A 27,338-nucleotide genomic window follows, 5' to 3' on the forward strand; every position below is an offset into this window, starting at 1 on the left:
GACTGGGCACATCTAAAGAAAGCTTTAGGATCACCTGGTGTGCACTGGCTCCTCCCCCTATGACCCTCCTCCAAGCCTCAGTTAGGATACTGTGCCCGGACGAGCGTACACAATAAGGAAGGATTTTGAATCCCGGGTAAGACTCATACCAGCCACACCAATCACACTGTACAACTTGTGATCTGAACCCAGTTAACAGCATGATAATAGAGGAGCCTCTAGAAAAGATGGCTCACTACAACAATAACCCGAATTTTTTTTTTTTTTTTGGTAACAATAATTATGTACCAGTATTGCAGACAATCCGCACTTGGGATGGGTGCCCAGCATCCACTACGGACTACGAGAAATAGAATTATCGGTAAGTAAATTCTTATTTTCTCTGACGTCCTAGTGGATGCTGGGAACTCCGTAAGGACCATGGGGATTATACCAAAGCTCCCAAACGGGCGGGAGAGTGCGGATGACTCTGCAGCACCGAATGAGAGAACTCCAGGTCCTCCTCAGCCAAGATATCAAATTTGTAGAATTTTACAAACGTATTTGCTCCTGACCAAGTAACTGCTCGGCAAAGTTGTAAAGCCGAGACCCCTCGGGCAGCTGCCCAAGATGAGCCCACCTTCCTTGTGGAGTGGGCATTTTAAGATTTTTGGCTGTGGCAGGCCTGCCACAGAATGTGCAAGCTGAATTGTACTACAAATCCAACGAGCAATCGTCTGCTTAGAAGCAGGAGCACCCAGTTTGTTGGGTGCATACAGGATAAACAGCGAGTCAGATTTTCTTACTCCAGCCGTCCTGGAAACATGTATTTTCAGGGTCCTGACCACGTCAAGCAACTTGGAATCCTCCAAGTCCTTAGTAGCCGCAGGTACCACAATAGGTTGGTTCATGTGAAATGCAGAAACCACCTTAGGTAGAAAATTTGAGGACGAGTCCTCAATTCTGCCCTTTCAGAATGAAATATTAAGTAAGGGCTTTTATATGATAAAACCGCCAATTCTGACACCCGCCTGGCTGAAACCAGGGCTAACTCGTCACTTCCATGTGAGATATTTTAAGTCCACAGTGGTGAGTGGTTCAAACCAATGTGACTTTAGGAAACTCAACACAACATTGAGATCCCCAAGGTGCCACTGGAGGCACAAAAGGAGACTGTATATGCAGTACCCCTTTTACAAATGTCTGAACTTCAGGCACTGAAGCCAGTTCTTTTTGGAAGAAAATCGACAGGGCCGAAATTTGAACCTTAATGGACCCTAATTTTAGGCCCATAGACAGTCCTGTTTGCAGGAAATGGAGGAAACAACCCAGTTGAAATTCCTCTGTAGGGGCCTTCTTGGCCTCACCCCACGCAACATATTTTCGCCAAATGCGGTGATAATGTTTTGCGGTTACGTCTTTCCTGGCCTTGACCAGGGTAGGGATCTTCAGGATCCGGCGTTCAACCGCCATGCCGTCAAACGCAGCCGCGGTAAGTCTTGGAACAGACAAGGCCCTTGCTGGAGCAGGTCCTTTCTTAGAGGTAGAGGCCACGGTTCGTCCGTGAGCATCTCTTGAAGTTCCGGATACCAAGTCCTTCTTGGCCAATCCGGAACCACGAGTATAGTTCTTACTCCTCTCCTTCTTATGATTCTCAGTACTTTTGGTATGAGGGGCAGAGGAGGGAACACATACACTGACTGGTACACCCACGGTGTTACCAGAGCGTCTACCGCTATTGCCTGAGGGTCCCTTGACCTGGCGCAATATCTGTCTAGTTTTTTGTTTAGACGGGACGCCATTATGTCCACCTTTTGTTTTTCCCAACGGTTTACAATCAGGTGGAAGACTTCTGGGTGAAGTCCCCACTCTCCCGGGTGAAGGTCGTGTCTGCTGAGGAAGTCTGCTTCCCAGTTGTCCACTCCCGGAATGAACACTGCTGACAGTGCTATCACATGATTTTCCGCCCAGCGAAAATCCTTGCAGCTTCTGCCATTGCTCTCCTGCTTCTCGTGCCGCCCTGTCTGTTTACGTGGGCGACTGACGTGATGTTGCCCGATTGGATCAATACCGCCTGACCCTGAAGCAGGGGTTTCGCTTGACTTAGGGCATTGTAAATGGCCCTTAGTTCCAGAATGTTTATATGAAGAGATGTCTCCAGGCTTGACCATAAGCCCTGGAAATTCCTTCCCTGTGTGACTGCTCCCCAGCCTCGCAGGCTGGCATCCGTGGCCACCAGGACCCAGTCCCGAATGCCGAATCTGCGGCCCTCTAGAAGATGAGCACTCTGCAACCACCACAGGAGGGATACCCTTGTCCCTGGTGACAGGGTTATCCGCTGAAGCATCTGAAGATGCGACCCGGACCATTTGTCCAGAAGGTTCCACTGTGCGTGGAATCTGCCGAATGGGATTGCTTCGTAGGAAGCCACCATTTTTACCCAGAACCCTTGTGCATTGATGCACTGAGACTTGGTTCGGTTTTAGGAGGTTCCTGACTAGCTCGGATAACTCCCTGGCTTTCTCCTCCGGGAGAAGCACCTTCTTTCTGGACTATGTCCAGAATCATCCCTAGGAACAGAAGACAAGTCGTCGGAACCAGCTGCGATTTTGGAATATTGAAAATCCAATCGTGCTGCCGCAACACTACCTTATATAGTGCTACACCGATCTCCAACTGTTCCCTGGATCTTACCCTTATCAGGGAATCGTCCAAGTAAAGGATAACTAAAATTCCCTTCCTTCGAAGGAATATCATCATTTCGGTCATTACTTCAGTAAAGACCCGGGGTGCCGTGGACCATCCCTACGGCAGCGTCCGAACTGATACAGTTCTGTACCATAACCTGAAATACCCTTGGTGAGAAGGGTAAATTTTGACATGAAGGTAAGCCTCCTTGATGTCCCGAGACATCATGTAGTCCCCTTCTTCCAGGTTTGCAATCACTGCTCTGAGTGACTCAATTTTGAATTTGAACCTCTGTATGCAAGTGTTCAAAGATTTTAGATTTTAGATTTTAAAATCGGTCTCACCGAGCCGTCTGGCTTCGGTACCACAATAGTGTGGAATAATACCCCGTTCCCTGTTGCAGGAGGGGTACCTTGATTATCACCTGCTGGGAATACAGCTTGTGAATGGCTTCCAAAACTGCCTCCCTGTCAGCGGGAGACGTCGGTAAAACAGACTTTTGGAAACGGCGAGGGGAATACGTCTCGAATTCCAATTTGTACCCCTGAAATATTATCTGAAGGATCCAGGGGTCTACTTGCGAGTGAGCCCACTGCGCACTGAAATTCATTGAGAACGGGACCCCACCGTGCCTGAACTTGTAAAGCCCTAGCGTCATACTGAGGGCTTGGCAGCGACGGAAAAGGGTTTCTGTTCCTTGGAACTGGCTGATCTCTGCAGCCATTTTCCTCTCCCTCTGTCACGAGCAGAAAAGAGGAACCCTTTTGTCCGCTTGCCAACCAGGACTGCGCCTGATAATACGGCGTCTTATTTTGAGAGGCGACCTGGGGTACATCCCCTCTTTTAAGGCAATACTTCCAAATGCCGTTTGGAATCCGCATCACCTGACCACTTTACTGGAATAATTGGACAACGCACTTATACTTGATGCCAGTCGGCAAATATTCCGCTGTGCATCCTGCATATATAGAAATGCATCTTTTAATTGCTCTATAGGCAATAATATACTGTCCTTATCTAGGATATCATATTTCCAGTCAGGGAATCCGACCACGCCAACCCAGCACTGCACATCCAGGCTGAGGCGATTGCTGGTCGCAGTATAACACCAGTATGTGTGTAAATACATTTTAGGATACGCTCCTGCTTTCTATCAGCAGGATCCTTAAGGGCGGCCATCTCAGGAGAGGGTAGAGCCCTTGTTTTTACAAGCGTGTGAGCGCTTTATCCACCCTAGGGGGTGTTTCCCAACGCACCCTAACCTCTGGCGGGAAAAGGTATACTGCCAATAACTTTTTAGAAAATATCAATTGTTATCGGGGGGAAACCCACGCATCATCACACACCTCATTTTATTTCTCAGATTCAGGAAAACTACAGGAAGTTTTTCCTCACCAAACATAATACCCCTTTTTTTTGGTGGTATTCATATTATCAGAAAAGTGTAAACTTTTTCCATTGCCTCAATCATGCAATGTGTGGCCCTATTGGAAATCACGGTTGTCTCTTCACCGTCGACACAGGAGTCAGTACCCCTGTCGGCGTCTGTATCTGAGGTAACGGGCGCTTTAGGGCCCCTGTATGAGACGTCTGGACATGCACAAGCTGAGTAGCCGGCTGTCTCATGTCAACCACTGTCTTTTATACAAAGCTGACACTGTCACGCAATTTCAACAGTACATCCACTCAGGTGTCGACCCCCTAGGGGGTGACAACACTATTTCAGACACTCTACTCCGTCTCCTCATCATTTTTCTCCTCATACATGTCGACACCAACGTACCGACACACAGCACACACACAGGGAATGCTCTGATAGAGGACAGGACCCCACTAGCCCTTTGGGGAGACAGAGGGAGAGTTTGCCAGCACACACCAGAGCGCTATATATATACAGGGATAACCTTATATAAGTGTTTTTCCCTTTATAGCTGCTGTATTGTTATATACTGCGCCTAATTTGTGCCCCCCTCTCTTTTTTAACCCCTTTCTGTAGTGTAGTGACTGCAGGGGAGAGCCAGGGAGCTTCCCTCCAACTGAGCTGTGAGGGAAAATGGCGCCAGTGTGCTGAGGAGATAGGCTCCGCCCCTTTCTCGGCGTCCTTATCATCCTTTTTCTGTATGTTTTGGCAGGGGTTAAATGCATCCATATAGCCCAGGAGTTATATGTGATGCATTTATTTTAGCCATATAAGGTTTTTTTATCGATTTATTGCGTCTCAGGGCGCTGCCCCCCCCAGCGCCCTGCACCCTCAGTGACCGGAGTGTGAAGTGTGCTGAGAGCAATGGCGCACAGCTGCGGTGCTGTGCGCTACCTTATCTGAAGACAGGATCGTCTTCTGCCGCCGATTTTTCCGGACCTCTTCGCTCTTCTGGCTCTGTAAGGGGGACGGCGGCGCGGCTCCGGTGACCCATCCAGGCTGAACCTGTGATCGTCCCTCTGGAGCTAATGTCCAGTAGCCTAAGAAGCCCAATCCACTCTGCACGCAGGTGAGTTCGCTTCTTCTCCCCTTAGTCCCTCGATGCAGTGAGCCTGTTGCCAGCAGGTCTCACTGAAAATAATAAACCTAAACTAAAACTTTCACAAAGAGCTCAGGAGAGCCCCTAGTGTGCACCCTTCTCGTCGGGCACAGAAATCTAACTGAGGCTTGGAGGAGGGTCATAGGGGGAGGAGCCAGTGCACACCAGGTGATCCTAAAGCTTTCTTTAGATGTGCCCAGTCTCCTGCGGAGCCGCTATTCCCCATGGTCCTTACGGAGTTCCCAGCATCCACTAGGACGTCAGAGAAATAGGTGGCACTCCAAGGACTTAAATAAAGTCAAACTGTATTAAAAAATAATAATTTCATGGATCAAAAAACAACGTTTCAAGGCTCTACAGCCTTTCCATCAGGTTATGCATTATAGGTGAGGAGGAAAAAAACAGAGGTATTTTGTTTATTGATCTCACCTATAATGCATAACCAGATGAAAAGGCCGTAGAGCCTTGAAACGTTGTTTTTTGCACCATGAAATTTATTTTTTGAATACAGTTTGACTTTATTTAAGTCCCTGGAGTGCCGCCTATTTTTCTTCAATAGAGGTCCTATCACAGGACCCAAGGAGGATTACCGTTTTATATATATATATATATATATATATATATATATATATCACATTTATATATATATATATATATATATATTCACACATGTAAAGTTAAACACACATACATACACTCACACATGTAAACACACATACATACATACATACATACATACTGTACATACAAGCACACACACAAACCCACATACATACATACATACATACATACATACATACATTCATACAAAAACACACTTAAACAATGATTTCAAACTTACATACAGAGGGGCGGCCACGGCAGTGTGAGGCAGAGTGAGGACGGAGGGAGCTGCTGTGGCTGAGCATGCGCAGCCAGCAGCTCCCCCGGCACCCGGGACATTTTCTAAGCAGAGAGCTGCATAGCTCTCTGCTCTTGCTGCAGCTCCGTCCGCGATCGCGATTGCGGTCGCGGCTTTTGCTTTTGTTGAGACGGAGACAGCTGTGTCTCCGTCTCAAAACATTTTTTGGGGTCATCAGGGGGGGTTTCCAGGTACTCGGAAACCCCCCCTGTGTGCGCCACTGGCATGAAGACTTCAGCAAAGAAGAGCCCTCCCGATGACAGCTGTCCTTTGTGGTGTGTTAAAATGTATAAAATGGGGACTCTTGCCTGCCGTAATGTGTTAAAAGGGGACTCTTGCCTGCCGTAATGTATAAAATGTGGACTCTTGCCAGCGTAATGTACAAAATGGGGACTCTTGCCTGCCGTAATTTGTAAAATGGGGACTCTTGCCTGCCGTGATGTGGATAATGGGGACTCTTGCCTGCCGTGATGTGGAAAATGGGGACTCTGCCTGCCGTAAAATGGGGATTTAATGAATCAAGGGCATTGCGGTGTGCGACATAATATGGTGCAGGGAGCATTACTGTGTGGGGCTTAATATGATAGAAATTTTTTTTTCCTATGGTGGGCGTGATCTGTTGGTGCAGGGTCAAAAACTGGGGTGTGAGGTACTCTTTTCAGATGAGGCCATGCCCATTAAAATGAGACCACACCCATTAAAAATGAGGCCATGCCCCCCCTTCCCCCTCTGCCGGGAGCGTGCGGGCAAGGTTTTGTTTTTTTAATCTGGGGGGGGGGGCATTTTTTTCTTTCATGGGGGGGGGGGGGCGCATTTTTATATCTCGCACTGGGAGCCAAATTGGCTAGAAACAGCTCTGTGCATGCCCCATTTATCACATGAGCTCATTTTGAGAAAATCAAAGTGGTTTATCATATCCATATGTCAGAATAACGTCAATATTTCCAGTTTTGTCTCAGAGCCACCCCCTGCCTAAAGCACTCTTTTCACTGCTTGATTCATCACCCCCACAGTTATTCAAAACCGTGGGGGTAATTCCAAGTTGATCGCTGCAGGATTTTTGATAGCAATTGGGCAAAACCATGTGCACTGCAGGGGGGGCAGAAATAACGTGCAGAAAGAGTTAGATTTGGGTGGGCTATTTTGTTTCTGTGCAGGGTAAATACTGGCTGCTTTATTTTTACACTGCAAATTAGATTGCAGATTGAACACACCACACCCAAATCTAATTCTCTCTGCACATGTTATATCTGCCTCCCCTGCAGTGCACATGGTTTTGCCCAATTGCTAACAAAAAACCTGCTGCGATCAACTTGGAATTACCCCCCATGTCTCTGTAAAACCTGTTCCTCTTATACCTGGATGCTCAACACCCTCTAGTGGCCAATGAAAGTCTAACACTATGAAAACAGGTGGATGCGATCGCATGGTGATTGACAGGCAGTGGTTGGTCGGGGGGGAGGGGGGATTGGGGGGAGTGGCGTGTGAAATGCAGGTGTACATATAGGTTAAAACTCAGCTTACCTCAGTCTGTGAGATATGCACAAGCACAGTCACAGTAATAGGGGATCCGGTCTGAAGATCGACAGTGTCTAGGTCGACAACGTTTAGGTCGACCACTATAAGTCGACAGTCACTAGGTCGACATGGATGGAAGGTCGACAGGGTTTCTAGGTCGACATGTGCTAGGTCGACAGGTCTAAAGGTCGACATGAGTTTTTCAATTTTTTTTTCTTTTTTTGAATTTTTTCATACTTAACGATCCACGTGGACTACGATTGGAACGGTAAAGTGTGCCGAGCTAAGCGGTAGTGGAGAGAAGGCACCATGCCCGAAGTAAGGCGAGCGAAGCGAGCCATGCGAGGGGACGCGGTGCACTAATTTGGGATCCCGGTCACTCTACGAAGAAAACGACACCAAAAATAAATAAATCCTCATGTCGACCTTTAGACCTGTCGACCTAGCACATGTCGACCTAGAAACCCTGTCGACCTTCCATCCATGTCGACCTAGTGACTGTCGACCTATAGTGGTCGACCTAAACATTGTCGACCTAGACACTGTCGATTTGATGAACCACACCCCAGTAATACATACCTCCTAACATATGGAGCCCGCAAAGAGGGACACTTCATCCGCAACGAAGCCGCGCCCGCCCAAAAAGGGGCATGGCTTAAAGAAAGGCGCCATGGCTTCACGGGCAGGTCGCGATCTCTAGCCACGCCTCCAATTTTCGTAGCTGTGGAGGCAAGGCCATCGCTCTGTGAGCTGCTGGTTATGCCCCCAGTCCCTCTGTCTCTTGTGAATAGACTCTGTGCAGAGCAGCGAGTGCAGGAGTCTCCCAACTGCCCCTCCCCCCCCCCTCCCACCGCGGGACACTGTGGCCCGCGGGTGGGACAGCGAGACATTCCATCCCAATAAAATGGGACTGTCCCGCGAAAATTGGGACAGTTGGAAGGTATGGTAATAAATAATATTACACATTGTGTGTAGTGTACTATGGGGGTCATTCCAAGTTGATCGCTCGCTAGCAGCTTTTAGCAGCCATGCAAACGCTATGCCGCCGTATTTTAGCTTAGCAGAAGTGCGAACGGTTGTTTCGCAGAGCTCCTGCAAAAAAATGTTGTGTAGTTTCAGAGTAGCTCAAAACCTACTCAGCGCTTGCGATCAGTTTCGGATTTGACGTCACACACCTGCCCAGCGTTCGCCCAACCACGCCTGCGTTTTTCCTGGCACGCCTGCGTTTTTCCTAACACTCCCTGAAACGGTCAGTTGCCACCCAGAAACACCCACTTCATGCCAATCACTCTCCGGCAACCAGTGCGACTGAAATGCATCGCTAGACCCTGTGCAAAACTGCATCGGTCGTTGTGCCCGTACGTCGCACGTGCGCATTGCGCCGCATACGCATGCTCAGAACTGCCGGTTTTTAGCCTGATCGCTGCGCTGCGAACAAATGCAGCTAGCGATCAACTCGGAATGACCCCCAATATGCATGCATGTGCTCACACACAGACTTAGTAATAGGGCTGAGTGACATCATAAAGGCTATTTATGATGTTAGCGATCACATCAGCAGCCTACTCAGCTTATGTTAGAGATGTGTGGTTTGGATCTCCATAAATCCAAATCCACCCAAGTTTTGTGGAACCGAACCGAATCAAAACACGGTCTGGATCTCCCAAGAAGAACCAATCCGAACCAAGTCCAGTTTGGATCTTTCCGCTGTTCGGAATTTGGATTTTAAATTAAATATGATTTTAGCTGTTTTTGTATTTTAATTGATTTTTTTTACCAATGAGCATCGATTTTTTTGATAAATTTTTTTGCCGAACCGAAAACAGAATCCATACCAAAACACTTGAGGGTGGTTTTACCAAAACATGATGATGAATTAGAACCAAACCCAAAACACGGATGTCCGTGCACATCTCTAACTAATGTATGTCATTCTGCTGCATTTTATCACTGACTGTATGTAATGATTCAAGGAATTCAAGGAAACAGAACGTGTTCTTAGACTATAACCTAGGCTGAAATAAAGATGTTTTGGTTCCTGTCACTTGTGACCTAAAAGTTCTAGGACTTATGGAAGTGGGTTGAATTATTTTGGACGTTTTACATATATTATATTAACACAATAAAAGTGTGAGTCCTCCAGCAACACTGAATATAAAAATCAACAGTAATACAGATGGGTCCAAGTTTATCTTGACCTTTGAGAGACTGGCCAGTTGGACTTAATCCCCTGCTGTAATGACTATGCTAAAAGTACACATTCACCAACTGTCCTGTATATATTAATAAATAGTTCTATACCTCACCCGGCCTCCCTATAGATTTATATATTTTTATCCCTGATGAAAGATCCACAAATAAAGGATCTAAAATGTTGGAGTTATTTTTCCCCTGATGTCTTTCTGCCTATAAATGTGTTAAACTAGATTTACATACATACAGGAAATGTGTAAATTATTTTAATATTATTTTCATACTACATGTAGGTTAAAATTAGCTTACCTTAGTCTGTGGGAAGTCCAATCAGCAGACACAGTCACAGCAATGAACAATGTATGTGTATAACATGCAGCTCATACTCAACGAATCACTGACTGTTCTGTACCAAGCAGTGACTGGCATACTAGAGCTGAGTGACATCACAATGACTGTTTATGATCGTGTTTATTATCCTGACCGCGGGATCCCGACAGCCGGCAAATTTACTGCATCCCATTTGTATATATGATGCCAATGCTTTCTTGTGCACAAACGATATGGGTTGTTTTAGTAGCTCTCTGGATGTGGAGGCTTATCTTGTCACTAGCTCTCAAAAAGGTGACGTACATTTCTCTGTATAAAACCACCGTATACTTCTCAGGTAATTTTGAAGGCCTGTCATGCTCCTTGAACTTTGGCTCCTCTCAAGTAATATCAGGTTTTTCCTGTCAATTGGGATCTAAGTGGCCTGTCCACCAACTTTCTAGGTTTGCAGGTTTGACCGAGTTGAGGAGTGCCTGAGTTTAATGGGAGATTTATCAAAGCTGGAGAAAGATAAAGTGGAGAGAGATAATCTACCAACCAATCAGATCCTAGCTGTAATTGTTCAAACATAGCCTATAACCAGGGCCGTAGAGAGCCACGCCGGGCCCCCGGTAAAGGGGACCCTTTACTATTAAAATATTGAGATAATAATACACAGGAGGGCACAATTTTAACATAGAGGGGACGGGAACGGAGACCCACTTTCCACGTTACTTTATACAGGAAGCGGGTCCCTCCTCTCCGGCCAGCGCCATAATCCCAGTGATATTTGGGAAGATGACGCTGGGCACTAGAGAGCAAACACTCTGGCACAGTCCCAGAATCTTTGCTTTTCGATGTGCGGCGCCATCTTCCTGAAGAGATCACCGAGAAGATGATGCCACCAACGCTGCAACAGCACAGGTATACTGGGAAGGGGGAATCGGACCCAGGCTCCCTCTAGCAGCCCGGGCCCTGGTAATTTTTACCCGCTCACACCCTTCCCCTTTCGGGTCCACTGCCTGTAACATGGCAGTTATTCTGTGGCATTAAAGAATATCCACCCCTTGAACTTGGATAGCTTATAATCATATTTTATTTTCATCAGTAGTTTTCTTATATAGGGTCCTAGAGTCCGTGACTCACTATTATGATGACATAGGTGGTCATTCCGAGTTGATCGCTCACTAGCATTTTTTTGCAGCCGTGCAAACGCTAAGCCGCCGCCCACTGGGAGTGTATTGTTGCTTAGCAGAAGTGCGAACGAATGTATCGCAGAGCGGCTACAAAGTTTTTTTGTGCAGTTTCAGAGTAGCTCAAAACCTACTCAGCGCTTGCGATCACCTCAGACTGTTCAGTTCCTGTTTTGACGTCACAAACCCGCCCTGCGTTTTTCCTGGCACGCCTGCGTTTTTTCCCAACACTCCCTGAAAACGGTCAGTTGACACCCAGAAACGCCCACTTCATGTCAATCACTCTGCGGACACCAGTGCGACTGAAATGCTTCGCTAGACCCTGTGCAAAACTACATAGTTCGTTGTGCCCGTACGACGCGCGTGCGCATTGCGCCGCATACGCAGAACTGACGTTTTTTAGCCTGATCGCTGCGCTGCAAACAAATGTTGCTAGCGATCAACTCGGAATGCCCACCATAACACGCCGTAATGCATGCAGAACTAAGTGGTTTAGTAATTCTGTATGCAGAATAATGCTCCAAACCTAGGGTCCATTGAAGGCATTCCTACACTGACTGCAAACCAGTTAATTTCCAGAAATAATAAACTAAGACTGAGCGGTAGATTTACTAAGCGCTGGCTTTAGCAGACCGTCAAATCTCTGTCATTTTTACCCCTGAAATTTAAAACAGTAACAATATTAAATGCAAAACTCCTGGCTTTGCATTTAATATTATTGCCGTTTTGAATTTCAGGGTCAAAGCCGAATGGTGGCATTTGAATGCGTGGAGGGCGGTGAAGGCGGCCAGAGCCGGCCTTAGGCATAGACAAACTAGGCAAATGCCTAGGGCATTTGGTATGCTTAGGGGCACCAGCAGCTTCTGCTGATTAAAATGATATGCGGCATGCCTATATTCTGTCTGTGACTGCGGCTGTATCTGCATACGAAATGCTACGTTGCAGTTTATTCCTGGAAATCACTGTAATGTAGCATTTCATATGCAAATACAGCCGCAGTCGCACACAGAATATAGGCATGCTGCATATCATTTTAATCAGCAGAAGCTGCTTGTGCATCCTAGCCACATAGTAATGAAAATAAGGTGCATTTTCATAAACAAATGTCGCCCAACGTTAGCAGAGCTGTTAGCTGACTCATGCCAGGCATCTCCTGCAGAACTAGCGGCGGTGCTAGGGGGCACCAGCCAAAATCTTGCCTAGGGCATCATATTGGTTAGGGCCGGCTCTGAAGGCGGCATCAGGTGATCCTGTCTCAGGTACTTCCGCTGTTGTTACTGGTGCTGTGAAAGCACTGAGTGTTCTGTATGACATAGACTTCCTGCTTTGAGAGTGCGATTTCATCATATAATGTGAGAGGATCTGAGGATGGTTTAGGGAAGAGGAAGCACCTAACCCGCACGACTATTGCCACACTCCTTCCTCTAGTGACTTCATGTCGGAATCTGCTCTCCTCCAGCGTGCCTGCTCTGATCTATCTATGTACCATGCCCATTGTAGGCTGCTAATGGCACAGGGCAGGACTGCCATTAGAAATTATGGAGCCCAGGACTGACAAAATAGACAGGGCCCCTCCCTCTGCCGCAATACTCCACCCCTTTGTGATGTCATACGTTGTGACGTTACATATAGGTGGAGTGTTGCGTACCCACAGGAATGGTTCTCAGAGATCTGATGCGCAGATAAGGATTGTTTTAAGAAGTCCTCCCTGCGCATCAGCTTGTTGATTCACAGACTGGTGCAGATCTACAGGTATTGGCGGTAGGAGCCAGGGTTGGGCCCCCCTCTCTGTATGTGCCTGAGCCACCAGTCCCCACAGCCCCCCCTGATGGCTGCACTGGCACAGGGTGTCAATTTGCTTTAGAGTTTGAGACGATACCCCCGCCACTGTCTGTCTGCCCTTCTTTACCCAAGACATGAATCTTCTCTGTAAGGTGTGTGCCTAATCATTCTGCTGCCTGCGGTGGGACCTACAATGCACGTTATCAGCTTCCACTTACAGCACTTTTAATTGTACAGTTTTTATTTTGACATAAAGTTATAATTTTTAAATATATAAATGGTGATCTATATCTGCTGGATTACCCCCTAACCTTGATATTTAGGCCTCTACATACGTGTAGCACTAGCCACAGCCCCACCAGCCCCCCAGCTTCGCCACTGCCGAGAGGTGCCTCAGATTTGCTTTTGGTAGGCACATCCCATCCCCTGAGTTACCTGATTCATACCTCTAGGTCATGGGTCTTCAACCTCGGACCTCCAGCTGAGGTGGAACTACACATCCCAGCATGCCCTGCCTCAGTTTTAGTATGCCTCAATAGCAAAACTGTGGCAGGGCATGCTGGGATGTGTAGTTCCACATAATGTAGGGCCGGCGTTGAAGACCCATGCTCTAGGTGGACATCCTGGAGGTGCAGTGAAGCTTAGTCACTTTCCTTCTCAGTGATATAAGAAGCTCACACCCCTGTTCCCAGTTCTAACAGCTAGGTCATCATTTCACTATGGTCATTTTCTTTTTCAGATCCAGTGCTAAAAAGACAATTCCCTGAGCATTTTGATGACCAGGTGAGAAGATGCATTGTGTATATAGTATCCTATGAGCCGGCCTCGGTCCCCACAGAGCAGAAGGCGATGCACAGCATCAGGCTACACAATTGTCATTTACAGTATATTCATTAATAAACGGAATACAATCCTACAAATGATGCTCGCCATTCATTATTAGTTGTTGAAGATTAGCTGTATCCAGTCAGCTTCAGGACCACATATAAGTTCCTCCAGTTGTTGATACATTTACAAACTAAGAATGCTACCTATATGGTGGATGTGTAATGAAGCCTGTGTATCAGTATGTTAGCTAATAATAATAATAATAATAATAATAATAATAATAATGATATATATATATATATATATATATATATATATATATAAAATTCAGAGGGGGGACTCTCCAGACTTATTTGTAGATATATCAAATCATTTTATTCGTAGTATACATTACATATTCCAGCATAATAGCCAAATTTCCTCAAGTGCTTTCGGCCCTGCACGGGCCTTCCTCAGGAGGCACTGCACATCAGTAGCAACTTCCAATACAGAACTCCAGGCATCCAGCAGTCACACTGGTCCTGCCTGACTGGCTCTAAATACGCTCATGGCTCCAAACGGCGCCAAAACAGATGCTGATGTCATCAAAATGAGACAATGATTCCTATATGTTTAATGCACATCTCTCAGATGGTCACATAGTAATGCAATAGCTCCGATTAGCAGTGTGACTGCTGGATGCCTGGAGTTCTGTATTGGAAGTTGCTACTGATGTGCAGTGCCTCCTGAGGAAGGCCCGTGCAGGGCCGAAAGCGCTTGAGGAAATTTGGCTATTATGCTGGAATATGTAATGTATACTACGAATAAAATGATTTGATATATCTACAAATAAGTCTGGAGAGTGCCCCCTCTGAATTTTATATACAATTTGGATACCTCTGTATTTGAGTGGACACCCCAGTGTTTGCGTATCATGAAGATGTGAGTGCTACCTTGCTTGGAATTATATATATATATATATATATATATATATATACATATATATATATATTCACCACACTGATATCTCTGATTATTTCCCAGGACTCTGTAACAACGCTCACAAAGTTCTGCTTTCCCTTCCATGTAGAAAGGTAAAGAACAATGTCTGAGTGTCACTGAGGCTTCTGTGTTCCTCACCTTATGTCCGAGCTTCTACTCCACTGCCCAATCCTCCTGATATTCTGTACTTCTCCCTAAATCCCTTCTACCCTTACCAGTGTATAGTCTCACCCACTCCCTATCTCTTTCTCTATTCTGTCCACCTTTCCTGTCTCTTTTATCTCCTCATGTTCTTCTCTCTCTCTCTCTCTCTCTCTCTCTCTCTCTCTCTCTCTCTCTATCTCTCCTCGTTATCTGTCTCTCTCCTCTCTTTTCCTCTTCCCCTCTCTCCCTTTTTCCCTCTCTCACCCCCCACCCATATATGATCTACCCTCTCTATTCTCTTCCTCTCTCTTCTTTTTTATCGCCATTAATCAACCCCTCAATCCTATGGTCCAGATGGCAGAACTCGTCAGTCCAGCACTTCAGCTTTACTCTGACCGATCTCCAGGGCTTCCAGAGATTTGGGTTTTGTCGCCTTTCTGTACAGGCCAAAATTTGCACTTGTATCCTGAGGTGGGTGCCGCTATTACTTTACCCCTGAAATAACATGGAAATGAATCTGTTTTTACATCACTATGTATTTTCAGGACATAACGAATATAAAGACATGTCAGTCATAGCACAAAGGGCCTGGTTCAGCACGGATGGCAAAAGCAAAATCTTTCTCTAATCGGTAAAAAACCAGGGCCCTCATTCCGAGTTGTTCGCTCGCAAGCTGCTTTTAGCAGATTTACTCACGCAGCGCTAAGCGCCGCCTACTGGGAGAGAATCTTAGCTTCTTAAAATTGCGAACGAAAGATTCTCAAAATTGCGATTACACACCTCTTAGCAGTTTCTGAGTAGCTCCAGACTTACTCTGCATCTGCGATCAGTTCAGTGCTTGTCGTTCCTGGTTTGACGTCACAAACACACCCAGCGTTCGCCCAGACACTCCTCCGTTTCTCCAGCCACTCCCGCGTTTTTCCCAGAAACGGAAGCGTTTTTTCCCACACGCCCCTAAAATGCCCTGTTTCCGCCCACAAACACCCACTTCCTGTCAATCACACTCCGATCGCCTGAGCGAAGAAAAAGCCGTGAGTAAAATACCTAGCTGCATAGCAAATTTACTTGGTGCAGTCGCACTGCGGACATTGCGCATGCGCATTAAGCGGAAAATCGCTGCGATGCAAAGAAATTTACAGAGCGAACAACTCGGAATGAGGGCCCATGTGCACTGCAGGTGGGGCAGATGTAACACATGCAGAGAGAGTTAGATTTGGGTGGGTTATATTGTTTCTGTGCAGGTTAAATACTGGCTGCTTTATTTTTATACTGCAATTTAGATTTCAGTTTGAACACACCCCACCCAAATCTAACTCTCTCTGCACGGCATATGGGGCCTAATTAAGACCTGATCACTAGCAGGCGATTTTTGCACTGCTGCAATCAGATTGTCGCCGCCTACAGGGTGAGTGTATTTTAGGTGTGCGAACGCATGTGTAGCAGAGCTGTACGAACAGATCTTGTGCATTCCCTGCACAGCCCAGGACTTAGTCTGCCGCTGCGATCACATCAGCCTGTCCGGGACCGGAACTGACGTCAGACACCCGCCCTGCAAACACTTGGGCACGCCTGCGTTTTTCCAACCACTCCCTGAAAACGGTCAGTTGCCACCCACAAACGCCTTCTTCCTGTAAATGTCCTAGCGATCGCCTGTGCGAATGGATTTTTCGCACAAACCCATCGCTGAGTGGCGATCCACTTTGTACCTGTGCAACGTGCCTGCACATTGCGGTGCATACGCATGCGCAGCTTAGACCTGATCGCCCGCTGGACGAAAACGCAGCCAAGCGATCAGGTCTGAATCCCCCCCATGGTTTTTCCCAGTATATAAAGACTTTGTTTTTTGGATCCATGCTGAATCAGGCCCAATGTACAGTAAACATATAATATATGCAAAGCAGAGTAGCCACTGGGAATAGAATACAACAGACTTTGGAACCTGGGGTATATGTCTGAGAGTCACAGAACTTATATGTAAATTTTTGTGCAGGCCATGACTGAGATGGAAGGTGGTCCTCATACAGTACATGACACAGTGAGATTGGGAGACGTATTGGTGGGGTATGGATATGACAGAGGGATCTTGTCTGTGCATTATTAAACACTGCACCATCTCTCTTGTTCTCAGCTGTCTGCCCTGGTTTGAATTTTTCTACAAGCTCCTCAACAATATTGCAGAGTATCTAGTGAAGGACCAGGTGACGTATCTCTTCTTCATCTGTGACACCTTTCCCTGTGTCCACTACATGTTGTCTCCATCCTCTCACAATGTCTCCTCTCCCGCCCCCGGCAGGTCACTGAGGTAACTGACGTCCTACAGTCTCTCTACGACCACCCGGTGCCGGAGGTGAACCAGGCTCTGGACCTGGAGATGGTGCGTCTTCTGATGTCATGCTATAGGAGCAGCACAGGAACTCTGATAGGACAGGCACCAACACATAGCTAATATATGGAGATGATAAGGTTATGGACCTGTCTGACCATTACATATATACTCTGTCTGGCTATTACACAGTCCAGGGTTTGTAAACTCCAGTCCTTATAAAGCACAAATGTGTTAAGGATTTTCATCATCAAGCACAGGAGACTTTATATATTATATACTGGGTTATCAGTGAAACCACGTCTTCTTCATACTCCCAGAAACATGACGCTTTGGGGATATGTGGACATTACATGCATGTAACTGAGGATGCCTCATTCAGGGGAGATGTATCAAGGTTTTGGAGAGTGATAAAGTACCAGCCAATCAGCTTCTGTCATTTTTAAAGCACAGCCAGCTGGCTGATTGGTTGGAACTTTATCTCTCTCCAAGACTTGAGATATCTCCCCCTTAGTCTCTTGTGAAACGTAGCAGCTTGATGTACATTGCATAGTGTTTGGAATAGCAGGGTCTCAGTACTAACGTGTCTGTTAATCCCCAGTTTTCTTATTTCACTGCTCCGAATCCTGCAAAACTTCCATCAATTCCTGAAAATGTGAGTCCCTATACCATGGCTGCCCTGATGAACGGCATCTTCCTGTACATGTGTTACTTCTTCTCTGATGGTCTTTCGCAGTGGTGTGACACCAGTAGGTCAGGACCCCAAAAGGCTTCAGGATTGTGAGACGTGCAATACTTTCTATTGGGAGTCAACTGTTGGGGTCAAAGCGGTGACACATTCACACTTGGGGTCACAAAACAATCGTGCACTGGCACTTGGGGGGGGTTACAGAATATTGGCGCACAGACACTTGGGGTCACAGAACAATGGCGCACTGGCACTTGGGGTCATAGAATAATGGTGCACTGACAGTTGGGGTCACAGAACAAAAAGCACACTGGCACTTGGGGTTTACAGAACAATGGTGCATGACATTTGGGGTCACAGAACAATGGTGCACTGACACTTGGGGTCACAGAACAATGGTGCACTGACACTTTGGGTCACAGAACAATGGTGCACTGACACTTGGGGTCACAGAACAATGGTGCACTGACACTTGGGGTCACAGAACAATGGTGCACTGACACTTGGGGTCACAGAACAATGGTGCACTGACACTTAGGGTCACAGAACAATGGTGCAATGAAACGGAGTCACAAAACAATGTTGCACTGACACTTGGGGTCACAGAACAATTGTGTAATGACCCTTGGGGTCACAGAACAATGATGCACTGACACTTGGGGTCACAGAACAATGGTGCACTGACACTTGGGATCCAAGCTGTAAATGGTTGAACACTACTGGCCAATCTCATGTTGCCAGTGTCTCTATTCCTCTCTATAGATCTGTCCCTTGCTGTCCAATATATAACTTTGTAACTTTTTGTCAAACCTTCTATATCCTCTGGTGTCTTTCTCAGAGAAATCTCACAGAGTTCCTTGTGGCTGTCCAAGTGGATACCATGCTGCAGTTATACGCCAGCCTGTTGTGTGAGAGGAGGATCCTCATTACCTCCAGCAAACTCAGCACCGTAAGTGTTACAGTCCTGTCGTCCTTGCTGGGTAGTGCCCCTTATGGTACCTCTGGCAGCTGTACCAGTTATCTCTCTTTGTAATGGTAGCAATGGAAATGACTGAAATCGTATTGTCCGGTTATAATTGTGGTAACATACAAAAGTGATATTGATGTATAAGAATCAATCAAGATAACATAAAGTGATAGGAATTCTAAAGTTTCTTAAACAGAAATTTCACATGCAGTAATATTAGTGGTAGATGGGGGAAGAGGAATTGAGCATTCTAAAGCAAGGTAAGATAGAAAGAGTATATCAAGGTTGAGACAACTTAAAGACAGTGTCTAGTGGTAAGAGAGGGAGATCACAGGTGGGGGGATCTTGGTCAGGATCCCCTCGTTCACAGTCCCAGCAGTCGAAACACCAATGCCGGAATCCGGTTTGCCGGAATCCCGACACTAGGGGTTATTCAGGTTTGTTAGCAAACCAAAAAAGTAAGCAATTGGGCAAAACCATGCTACAGTGCAGGGGGGGCAGATGTAACATGTGCAGATAGAGTTAGATTTGGGTGGGGTTTGTTCAAACTGAAATCTCAGTTGCAGTGTAGAAATTAAGCAGCCAGTATTTATCCTGCACAGAAAAAATATAACCCACCCAAAAGGCCCACTGTTCAGAATGCTGACGCCGGCATCCCGTCATGGACTGAAATGCCGGCACGGGGATCCTGCATACCGGAATCCCGATCGAGGTCTGTCGCCACTCTGTACTGGTGACCCGGGCGAACTGGGGGGGGGGGGGGGGGGGGGGAGTTGGGGTCAGACTGCGGGGAGGCAGGGTTAGGATCCGCCAGGGAGGGTTGGGCTGTGTGTAGGAGGGGGGTGAGGGTTAGGAAGGAGGGAGGGTTGGGGTTAGGCACCACAGGGGAAGTTTAGGGCCAGGCTGCGGGGGAGAGGGGTTAGGTTTAGGCTGCAGGGAGGGGGGGTTGGGGTTAGGCTGCGTGGCAGAGCCGGTCCTAGTCATAGGCAAACTAGGCAATTGCCTAGGGCATTTGGTATGCCTAGGGGCACAAGCAGCTCCTGTTGATTAAAATGATATGCAGCATGTTTATATTCTGTGTGTGACTGCGACTGTATCTCCATACGAAATGCTACGTTACTGTGTATTCCAGGAAATCACTGTAATGTAGCATTTTTTTATGCAGATGCAGTCACAGTTGCACACAGAATATAGGCATGCCGCATATCATTTTAATCAACAGAAGCTGCTTGTGCATTCTATTCACATAATAATGCAACTAAGAAACATTTTTATCAAAAAAAGGCGCCTGACGTTAGCAGAGCTGCCAGCTGACTCACACCAGGCATCTCCTGCTGCATGGCGTATTGTGGCAAGATGTATGAGGACACATCTGTACCCAAGCAGAGGCAGAGGTCACAGTGTTAGCGGCTGTGTGAGTGCTGTGTGCGGGTGGGTTGGTTGTGCAGTAGTGTTTGGCATATGTGTAAGGGGCATTATGTGTGCCATGTGTATAAATGCATTAATAATGTGCGGCACATGTGTAAGGGGCACTATTACCGCTTTCAGATCGCAAATGCCGGATCCCACTCGGGAAGAGAAACGTGTCCTTACCGGGTGGGATCTGGCATTTGCTCTTCTTTGCTGACTTTCCGACCTGGCAATATACCGGGTCGGTTGCCATAGCAGCGGGGGGCGCAGCAGCAGCAGGGGCGGGGTTAGAGGTGGCGCTGGGAGATAAGCTCATCTCCTGCGCCGCCTCTCCCTATGCTGTGAATGGTAGCCGTGTCGCATCGACACGGCTCCCACTCACACTGCGCCTGACCCGGTATTCAACCCGGTAATAACCCTTCTTTTTTACCGGGTTGAATTACTGGGTCAGGCGACCCGCTAAAGTGCTTTCACATCGCACACTGACCCGTTTCGACACTGCAATATGCCGTGTCGATACCGGGTTATTTGTGCGATGTGAAAGGGATATAAGTGTGTCATATTATGTGTATAAGTGAACTAATAATGTGCATTATATGTGAAAGGGACATTATGTATATAAGGGCATTAATAAAGGTTGGCATAATGTGTAAGGCACATTATGTTTATAAGGACATTATTAATGTGTGTTATATGTGTAAGGGGCATTACTGTGTGGTATTATGTGTATAAAGGTAATACTAATGTGTGGCATTATGTCTATAAGGTGCTCTACTGTGTGGCGTAACGTATAGAAAGGGCACTACTGTGTGGTCTAATGTGAATAAAGAGCAATATGGTGTGGTGTAATGTGAATAAGGAGCAATTCAGTGTGATGTAATGTGAATAAGGGGCACTACTGTGAGGAGTAACGTATATAAGGTAAAGTTGTACTACTGTGTGATGTAACGTGAATTAGGGACACTATTGCATGATATAATGTGAATAAAGTTGCACCACTGTGCGGTGTATTTTGATTTGGGAGTACTATTGTGTGGCCATGCCCCTTCCCAGCAAGATGACACCCTTTTTTGGGTTGTGCGCCGAATTAAAATATAGGGGGTAGGAACACCAAAATGAGGACTGCTATGGATGAGGGGTGATGGTGTTGGGAAAGGGGTGCAGGGTCAGAGGCGGATCTAACGGTGGTGCTAGGGGGCACCAGCCAAAATCTTGCCTAGGGCATCATATTTGTTAGGTCCGGCTCTGCTGCATCGGATGGAGGGTTAGGGTTAGGCTGCGGGGAGGGGAGGTTAGGGTTAGGCTGTGTGGTAGGGAGGGTTAGGGTTAAGCTGCGTGGGAGGGAGGGTTAGGTTTAGGCTGCAGGTAGGGGAGGTTAGGAGGATGCAGTGAGGTTAGGATGCACCTCCGGGGAGGGTTAGGGTTAGGCTGTGGGTGGGGGAGGGTTAGAGTCAGGCTGTGGGTAACGAGGGTTTAGGGTTAGGGGGTTGGGGATTAGGGCTAGTCTACTTACCACTTTAGTGTCGGGATCCTAAGCATCGAGTTGCTACTGTCGGTATTTTGACTACCGGCATCCCAAGCATCCCCATACCATCCCCAGGTGGGCTATAAGAGGAGATGAATCAAAGTTTGGAGAGAGATAAGGAGGAAAGAGATAAAGCACCAGCCATTCAGCTCCTGTCATTTTTTAAACACGGTCTGTAACATGGCTCCTAGGCTGATGGGCTGGTACTTCATCTCTCTCCAAGGCTTGATACATCTCCCCCACAGGACACTGCAAATCATACAGGGAGCGGAGATAAGACATAATATTGAAAATGTATTTTAATTTGATGGGATCCAGGGGTCAGGTAATGGGGTGGGAGAAGGAATGGGGGACTTTACTACCAATCACAGGATCACATATGAGTCCATGCAAGGAACAAAGCATCCTACTTGTGAGATTGTGATAGAATATCCTCACAGAGAGGGAGATGTATCAAAGCTTGGAGAGATAAAGAACCAACCAATCAGCTGCTAACTGCCACGTTACAGGCTGCGTTTGAAAAAATGACAGCAGGGAGCTGATTGGTTGGTACTTTATCTCTCTCCGCTTTATTTCTCGGCAAGGTTCTTACAATGCATGTTTCATGTGTCTCTTCCCGCAGCTGACAGCCTGTGTCCACGCCTCTGCCGCCCTCCTGTACCCCATGTACTGGCAGCATATCTACATCCCCACACTACCACCCCATCTGCTGGATTACTGCAGGTCAGTCGGCCGGTGAATGTCACTGTGTCAGTTTGTGTCTCTGTCCCTATAGTCTTACCCTGACCCCAGGTTATCCATTCTCTCCCAGCGCTCCCATGCCTTATCTGATCGGGGTTCACAGCAGTCTGATGGAGGTCAGTGCATTACAGATAATTATCAGCAGTATAAAGAGTCTCTGTCCTGGTGCTGCTGGACCTACACCCACAGGGGCAGCTCTCATCCAAGCCTCGCTTTTCTGACCCGTCTCTCTCTTCTACAGCAAGTCACCACCGGAGCTCTGGAAGGCGTTGTAGTATTCAATATGGACACAAACAACCTGGAGACTCCATTTGAAGACCTGGATAATCTGCCCCCACATGTGGTAAGAAGGACTGAAACCTCCACTGTAATATTGATAACACCAGTTACCCCTTCTGTCTCTCTATAGCCATACACTAGTTTCCAGCCCCCTTCTGTCTCACTCTCTCCAGCCCTGTGCTCTGTCGTTTGCAGCCCGAGCCAGTCTCCTTACCCACATGATGTGACACTTACCTGTCCTCTTCTGTCCCGGCTGCTCTCATGCACCACATTTCCTCTCTCCTACAGTGGCGCGGCGTGATGTCATGTTTACTGGTTAGCAAACAAACTTTATTGCATGGCAGGCAGGAAAGCAGTGGCCAGTGGGCAATTGGACGGGGACCCCTCTTACTTTTTGGTGGTAGTAGTGGGCGGGTGGTAGAAACGGTCAGGTCAGGGCCCTCCCTCTCTGTCAGGGTGTCCAGGGCCTGGACTGCAATCCCAGCAGTCCCCCCCCCCCCCCCCCCCCCAATGGCATCCCAAGACAGAGGTGATTTCAATCATAAATGAAGTGGGAAGACCAGAACCCGAGCGCTTTGTACCCAGTGCAAGGGGTCGTATCGGTGGGTCATGCCTATCACCTACCTCCTACCATTTCATCTCCACAATATCCATAGAGGCATCACGTAGTGTAAAAGATGTATGAAGTGTCTATATGTTACACTATGATACAGTAACTGGGGCAGATGTATTAACCTGGAGAAGGGATAAAGAAGTGCTAAAGCAGTGATAAGTGCAAGGTGATAACTCACCAACCAATCATTACGACTTTCAAAAATGACAGTTAGGAGCTGGCTGGCTGGTGCGTTATCACCTTCCACTTATCACTTCTTTATCCCTTCTCCAGGTTAATACATCTGCCCCAGTGTCCCTCTGTACTGACACACAGTCATCCTTCTCCTCCCCAGGTCTCCCTACTGAGGCTGCGTCTGACAAAGCAGTCAGCATTCATGGGTGACAGGGTGTCTTATGCCTTCCTTGGTGCCCAGGCTCTGCTGTTCGGAAGCTACAGGGATGCCCTCATCTGCAGTCCGGTATGTGCTACTATCGTCACTTAGGATTACTTTGCCTGTCCAGAATCCAGGTAATCCTTGTCAGAATCAGAATCAGCTTTATTGGCCAGGTATACTCGCGTATACTAGGAATTGTTTGCAGCTACAATGCACTAATTAGGGTTCCCGGTCACTGTTTGGAGAAATTGACACCAAAAAAAGTAAAAAAAACTCAGGTTCCCCTTTTCTCATGTCAACCTAGAGTCCTTGTCGACCTACGTACTGTCGACGAATAGTGGTCGACCTAGACACTATCGACCTAAGTCTAATCTACCTAACATACAACACCCATTATAATGACCGGTCTTTGGGACCTCTCCGGTTACCTGTATCCCAACCAGTAATACTAAGCAGAACGGTGACACAACCTCAGCAGAAAATATTCCTGAGTGGATATCCACCTAAATGGTGTCTCACCTACAGGTGCAATGGAATGTGCCCATGTAACCAAATTACCATGAACTATGGGGGTCAGAGATTAGCCATGTCAATAACTTGTTAGTGTAAGCTCTTTCTGGCTCCTCCGGTCCCCTACAATGTAATCCAGCCAGCAGTATCCTCCAGTGCCCACTGACTTCTCACTGTCTGCCATGGTTCTTGTCCACACAGGGGGAGCCGCTGTCTTTCTGCCAGGAGACCTTCCTGAAGCACAAGTCCAGCTCGATGAGGAACTTCCTGCAGAACGCAGTGCACCTCCAGCTCTTCACGCAGGTCTGGGGGAAAGCATGGGTGGGAGTAACGCCGGCGGGTGGGCATGACATTGAAGCAGTTGCTGCATAAAATGGCCGACACTCTCTGACACCTATATTAGCGAGGGCAGCTCAGCACTACTGCAGCACACACTGGGTGGTCACACTGGCTGGTTAAGATGGTGGCATCTACAGGAGTGTAATGCTTAGCAACAGCTCCCAGAGGTAGTGAGCAGAGTGTCGACACAGTCATAATGTGGATATTGTCATAGTATCGAAATTAGGTATGTTGACAGTCGGCATGGCGACATAGCGTTTTCATAGTGTTAGCCGCAGCCTAACCCTACCCCTAAACCTAACAATGACATGTTCTGTCGACACTGGGACTGCCGACATTCACAATGTTTCCATAATGACCATCTCATCATTATGTCAGTGTCAAATATGTGAATGTTACATTTTCACTGTCGACACGTCAACTATATCAACATTCTGAATGCCGACATGATGACTACATGCAGCCACCAAAGTAAAATACGGGAGGCACTCAATATCCCGGCTGACGGGTTCCCGGCGCTCTGCATACCGGCACAGAGATCCCGAACTGCCAGGATACAGACAACTATTCTCCCTTTTTGGGGGGAGAATAAATAGCGCAGCACCGTGCCCGCAGCATGGCGAGCGCAGCGAGCCTGCAAGGGGCTCTTTTGCGCTCGCCCCGCTGCCAGCATTCCGGCAGTCGGGATAATTTGCATACTATGCAATTGTACGGAGCGGCTGATTGGTTGCCATGGGCAACTTCTCCACAGGCTCACTTCTCCACTTTTTTCACTGCTTCATGAATAGACCCCTTATCTGACGTGGATGTGTCACTGAAAGATATATATCCAGCAATTTCTCTGTGACAGCAATGTGGGCGCAATCACAGCTGGCTTCCGTTCAACCCCCCATATCAGCCCTTAGGAGTACAGACTGAGAATAGCATCCAGTATACAGTTATAGGGAAGTGATACTATGCAATAGTCATACATAAGACCATGGGGTCTCTTCATGAAGCAGTGAAAAGAGTGCAGAAAAGGATCAGTGGAGAAGTTGCCCAATCAGCTTTGAAAGAAGCCTTTATCAAGTACAGTCTATAAAATGTAACGAAGATGCTGATTGGTTGCCATGGGCTTCTCCACTGGTCTTTTTTTCTACTGTTTTCACTGCTTCATGAATAGACCCCCATATATTTAGGAGTGTATATAACATATAGGACAAGGCAATTATCACTGTGTAGAAGTCTGTACACTCAGAGTAGTAACAAGTACTACTGAGTATAGCACAGTACACATCTCCAGGGAGGTGGAACTGGCACTGTGCAGACCGCTGTCATGTGACCAGTTTCCTGTGCCTTCATAGGCTGCATTCTCATGACTAGCCAGTCTGCCCACAAAATGGCCGCCTACACTGTTTAGGTCACGGATGCACATCAAGAATTCAACCTAGGGGGGCGTTTCCTTAAATGAGGAACATTTGGGGCTTATCTTAATGCCGAAACCATTCGTGTATTAGCTGTTAGCATTGTAGCGTTAACAGAAAAGCACACTGCAGTCCAACAATATAAACTCTAGTAAGGCCGCAGCTGTTACACACCACACTGCAATCTCCTAATAAATAATACAGACCCAAGTCTCTGCCTCTGATCTCCGGCGAGACACTTATTGGCAGGAACACTCAGCACTGTGCCCCATGGCGCACAGTGCTGCCAGCTATCCTGCCTAGATGGGCTCATTAGAGGCAGCAAAGATGGGAAATGCTGGCACTCTTGTATTACTTCTCCATTACACCAAGGAACGTTGTTATTTATAAAGACGCAATTAACATCATACGTTTTCCTCTCAGTTCATAGACAGCCGGTTGGAGAAGCTGAATTCCGGTGAGGAATTCACAGATGTCTTTGAGCAGGAAGTTACCACACGTGGTCTATCAGGTACTGTGTCTGCACCAGGGTACAGTCCAGGGTCTCGGGTATTATAGAGAGATCTCAGGGTCACAAAGTCTGGAGTCCATTACACCATGTTATGCCATGTGCAGTTGACGTTATGTGCAATTACTGCCAGCAGGAGAGGTTTATCAGAGGAGAGGGACTGTTTGTGGTCTCCCTGCGGACCTCATCCTCTTTTGCCGGCGCATGGTTCCTGTAGACTCTGGTACATGCGCACAGCGTCTATTCAGTGAAGACAGAGGGAGAGGGGGCATGCAAGCAGCTCACAGATCGCTGCTGCGAGACCACGCCTCCTTTAATTTAGACCACACCTCCTTTTTGTATGCAAGCGCTACATGCGCGCAGGAGTCTCGCTTATGGATCCCCAAATGTTGGGAGGTATGCACTATAGATACTCCTAGGCCTGCTAGCCATACAAATACATTTACTCTTTTGCATGCAGGGTAAATACTGACTGCTTTTGCATGTAGCCCACAAAAACTGTGCAGTTTACTTTTACACTGCAATTTATATTTGAGTCCGGACACGTCCCTCCCAAATATGTACAGTTTCCATCTCTATGTACAGTTTACATCTGCCCCCATCCACAGTGCAGTCGTTACC

The 27,338-nt window shown here is 47.1% G+C and overlaps 1 protein-coding gene across 2 annotated transcripts in view; it reads left to right on the forward strand.

Annotated features, from left to right (window-relative positions):
- The window catches only part of LOC134936135 (DENN domain-containing protein 1B-like), a 140,921-nt gene that overhangs the window by 22,323 nt on the left and 91,260 nt on the right, over nt 1-27,338 (forward strand). For both annotated transcript variants that reach the window (XM_063931051.1, XM_063931052.1), the window contains exons 3-15: nt 13,822-13,865; nt 14,934-14,983; nt 15,390-15,506; nt 17,164-17,233; nt 17,329-17,409; nt 17,960-18,013; nt 18,885-18,995; nt 22,571-22,671; nt 22,760-22,805; nt 22,931-23,032; nt 23,916-24,041; nt 24,669-24,770; nt 26,633-26,720. In XM_063931051.1, the coding sequence (XP_063787121.1) occupies nt 13,822-13,865; nt 14,934-14,983; nt 15,390-15,506; nt 17,164-17,233; nt 17,329-17,409; nt 17,960-18,013; nt 18,885-18,995; nt 22,571-22,671; nt 22,760-22,805; nt 22,931-23,032; nt 23,916-24,041; nt 24,669-24,770; nt 26,633-26,720 (1,092 nt within the window). The remainder of the gene's footprint in view (nt 1-13,821; nt 13,866-14,933; nt 14,984-15,389; nt 15,507-17,163; nt 17,234-17,328; nt 17,410-17,959; nt 18,014-18,884; nt 18,996-22,570; nt 22,672-22,759; nt 22,806-22,930; nt 23,033-23,915; nt 24,042-24,668; nt 24,771-26,632; nt 26,721-27,338) is intronic.

This window comes from Pseudophryne corroboree, chromosome 6, assembly GCF_028390025.1.
Source record: "Pseudophryne corroboree isolate aPseCor3 chromosome 6, aPseCor3.hap2, whole genome shotgun sequence".
Taxonomy (NCBI): Eukaryota; Metazoa; Chordata; class Amphibia; order Anura; family Myobatrachidae; genus Pseudophryne; species Pseudophryne corroboree.